The sequence below is a fragment of the Setaria viridis genome, chromosome 6 (assembly GCF_005286985.2).
Source record: "Setaria viridis chromosome 6, Setaria_viridis_v4.0, whole genome shotgun sequence".
Classification (NCBI taxonomy): Eukaryota; Viridiplantae; Streptophyta; class Magnoliopsida; order Poales; family Poaceae; genus Setaria; species Setaria viridis.
Window position 1 is genome coordinate 1,114,417 of NC_048268.2, and position 3,415 is coordinate 1,117,831.

General features: G+C 49.3%; 1 protein-coding gene across 1 annotated transcript; it reads right to left on the reverse strand.

The window, feature by feature from the left end:
- Positions 1-1,010: 1,010 nt before the first annotated feature.
- Positions 1,011-2,458, reverse strand: LOC117861483 (xyloglucan endotransglucosylase protein 7). Its single transcript, XM_034745049.2, has 3 exons — positions 1,938-2,458; positions 1,587-1,789; positions 1,011-1,493 (listed from the first exon to the last, which is right to left on the reverse strand). Exons 1-3 carry the CDS (start codon positions 2,238-2,240, stop codon positions 1,112-1,114), a joined length of 888 nt encoding a protein of 295 aa, XP_034600940.1. The 5' UTR covers positions 2,241-2,458; the 3' UTR covers positions 1,011-1,111.
- Positions 2,459-3,415: the final 957 nt, after the last annotated feature.

Consider the following 3,415-nt stretch of genomic DNA (forward strand, 5'->3'; position numbering starts at 1 on the left):
TCAATTGTTGCAATGATACAATTGACTAGGCTACACAACCATGTTAAATGTGATTATTAGGATTTAATTTATTCAGTTTTGAAGAATTTTTTTTTCAGAATCTAGAAGCTGCAATAACCAAAGGAAAAGGAAACAAAAAATCAACATAACTAAAATATGTGGGAGCATTTCTCATTGTTCAACAAAAATATTATGGCAAAACTTGCTACAAGAAATTGAAAGTAATGTCAATTTGCTAAGGACACCATTCAAAACGCACTATGCTGATGGACACTCTCGTTTTAAACAAATTTGCTGGAAGACACCGCTTCAATTAAAATATTATTTTTAAGCTGAAGAAGAGAGAGAAATATGATAAAATGTCAGTTTTGCCCCTAGCCTCACTTGCCAGCCTCTTTCTTTTTCCTCTCTTCACTTCCCTTCCCTTCTTTCTTCTTTTCTCCCCTATTTCCACTCGGGCATGCCCCTGCTTGGCGCATCCGCCCTTGTGATTCCCCTTCATGCCACTCCCTTCCTTGACGAAATCCCACGGCCTTCCCTTCTCCTCCTCCCCTCCCCTCATCCTTGTACGCTGCTTCGCTCCTCTGCCTTCCTAGTAGGCGTCTCATCATGCTCTTGACACTGGTTTTTGGCCAGAGTCAACCGCTATGGATAAGGTTGTGATAGCCGATGGAGGAGAAAGAAAAGGACCGTCGATAACTCCGTGTTGACCAAAACCAGGCGCAGGATATCAGGATTCCGGAAGCCGATAGAAGACCGAAGGAAGTTCGATTCAAAGCGAAATCGACTCCACCAAATAAGGAAAAACGTGAAGATTTATCTTAGGCAGTTTTTAGATCAACCAAAGAATGCTAAAAAATTGAAACACATCGGAGGCATGAAGATCAGATCTTAGACTACAGAACCTGTCGATGATCAAATGGCACTCTCACAGAAAATAACATATCCTGCAAAAGAAAAAAAACAACAACTTTGCTTCCATTTTTTTTTACAAAAAATTGCGTTACCTCTTAAAAAATAAAAATTGTATAGTATATTGATGACCAAAAGAATATAACAACAAATCCAGGATGAAACAGTTAATAAATGTACAAATGTTTAACGTGTCAATCTAGGCCATGGTGCATTCCACGGGGAACCCCGTTTCGTTGAATCGCTTCTGATCCCCGCAGTAGTCGTAGATCATGTTCTCCGCCTGCACTCTCTGCAGCGCCGCCGCGTCGAGCCGCTGGTCGAACCACGTCGACTCCGGCGGCTCGTCGCCGCACCAGGCGACGCCGGGGGACGGCACGCACGGCGTGACGCGGAAGTTGCGGTAGTAGGCGTAGAAGGGCGCCTGCGCCCAGTCCGTCTTGACGCGCCCTCCCTGCGTGGCCCACTCCTCGGCGTTCCACAGGCTCCCTTCCGCCCGCATGCTCTGCCACGTCGGGAACGGCACGCCGCGCGCCCGGTCGTTCTTGTACGCCCGGATCGGCGTGTCGTCGACGAGGAATCTGCCAAGCAATTCAATGGTGTTGATTGAGAGGAGCGAGATTGGAGATCGACGATGACGAAGACGAAGATGATGAATTGATGATGCTTATTACATGATGTACTTGGGGTTCCACTCGATGGAGTAGGTGTGGAAGTCTTGGGTGGGGTCGAACCAGAGCTGGAACTGCTGCTCGCGGCCGCCGGCGCCGTTGACGTAGACGTTGGTGTGCAGCGTGTACGGCTCTCCGGTGGCGTTGCCGAGGAACTCCATGTCCACCTCGTCGTGGTACTCCCACGGCACGTCGTCCGGCATCAGCTGCATGCATCAGTGATGTTCCGTTCGTTTCACCCATGAACAAAAATCGCATGCAGCTGAAGAACATATATGAACATCTTATGCACGGTGACCGCGGTCACCGCGCCCAGAGAAATTAAAGACAAGCGGTGACGGCCGGGGGACTAACGTAGAATGTGGCGACGGTGCCGGCGGAGTCGTTGACGACGAGCTTGATGTCCATGTCGTAGCGTGCGTAGAGGTAGCTGCCGTTGGAGCTGAACCCGGAGCCGCTGGAGCGGTCGAGGCAGAGCGCGAGCGTGTCCATGTCCTGGTCCATGTAGAAGTAGCTGCAGCCGGAGCCCCAGGTGACCTTGATGTCATCGTACAGGTACGCCGCCACCGCTTTCGTAGACGCCATTGCCGCCAGTACAAGCATCGCCAACACTAGAAGGCGATGCTTACAAGACGACGACGACATTGCCATTGCCATATCTTGTTTCTGATCTGCTGGTGTGTTCTTTGCTGCCGTTCTTGCTCGATCGATTTGGGTCGTTCCGCATATATAATGAGCAGATGGATCGAGATGGAGCCATGGAGGTACATGATCACATATTCACATGGTGAAGTACTGAAGTGAAGCTGGCGGGGAGCAAGGCATGTTCCTCGGAATTTTTCAGAGGCATGGCATGTTAGCGTTCGATCCATATGGAATGTCAGGCTGGCGAGCTGAGCAGTGTTTGCTCGATCCATCCCATGGCGTCCCCGTTGACCTCTTCACCTACCTTGATGCTGCTCTCGATGTCAACGCGGCTTAATAATGCCTTAATAAGCTAGCAAATGATTACGTGTGTTGGTGAGCTGCACACATGGAGCAAATAACAGAGCCTAACAGATAGACTTGTTGCTTGAAGCCTTGAAGGCTTTATGATTCTTTTTCTGCGTCCACGGATGGATTGAATTACCAGTTTGTGTTATGCTTTAGCCTACGTTGCGAGTTCGTCGATCGACCCCGTTGACGGACGGTGAATGGCTGAATGGTATACTTGATTCAATTCAAGAATGAACACTGCTTCTGCGACAGTGTACATCTCCGGTGCTCATCAGCCAAAAGACATGCAGCTTGATCGAAGTAAAAAATCACGATTGCCGCACGCCTATCACGAACAGCTTCCACCATTTGAACCATGCTCCAATGCACGTCACAATCCGGAAACAATCTAAAGGCATGGCAATCCACCGGGTTCATGCGAACAAAGCATCCGTTTGAGGCCAGGTCTGAACTGAATCTTGCCGTGTGCAGGCTTGGGTTGCGCATGTGCGGACGACGGGATCACAAGCGCAGACCGAGCAGGCGATGAGTGAGGGGCGTAACATGCGTGGCCGGCGAATGTACATACATGTATGGTAATGGTAATATTGTATGCACCTGCTAGTAGATCATATCGTCGAACAGCCCTTGGGCTAACACTTTCTGCGTACGCCCGTGCCGATCAAATGCCTACACTTTCTGAATCTTTCCTAGCGGGCTAGAGGGAGAACTGCACAGTCGCACTTGAGATGCTCCTCATTACTGATGACGGTACGTTCTTTAGCTTCACGGAAACAAAGTGATAATGTCAAGCTTCTGCAGGTAGCATTGCACTAAAAGTCTTTCGAAATATGCAG

Coding starts and splice junctions, on each gene's coding strand:
- LOC117861483 (XM_034745049.2), bottom strand. CDS start 2,240: ATGGCAATGGCAATGTCGTCGTCGTCTTGTAAGCATCGCCTTCTAGTG. Junction 1,790..1,937: donor GCACCGTCGCCACATTCTAC/GTTAGTCCCCCG, acceptor TGATGCATGCAG/CTGATGCCGGACGACGTGCC. Junction 1,494..1,586: donor TGGAACCCCAAGTACATCAT/GTAATAAGCATC, acceptor ATTGCTTGGCAG/ATTCCTCGTCGACGACACGC.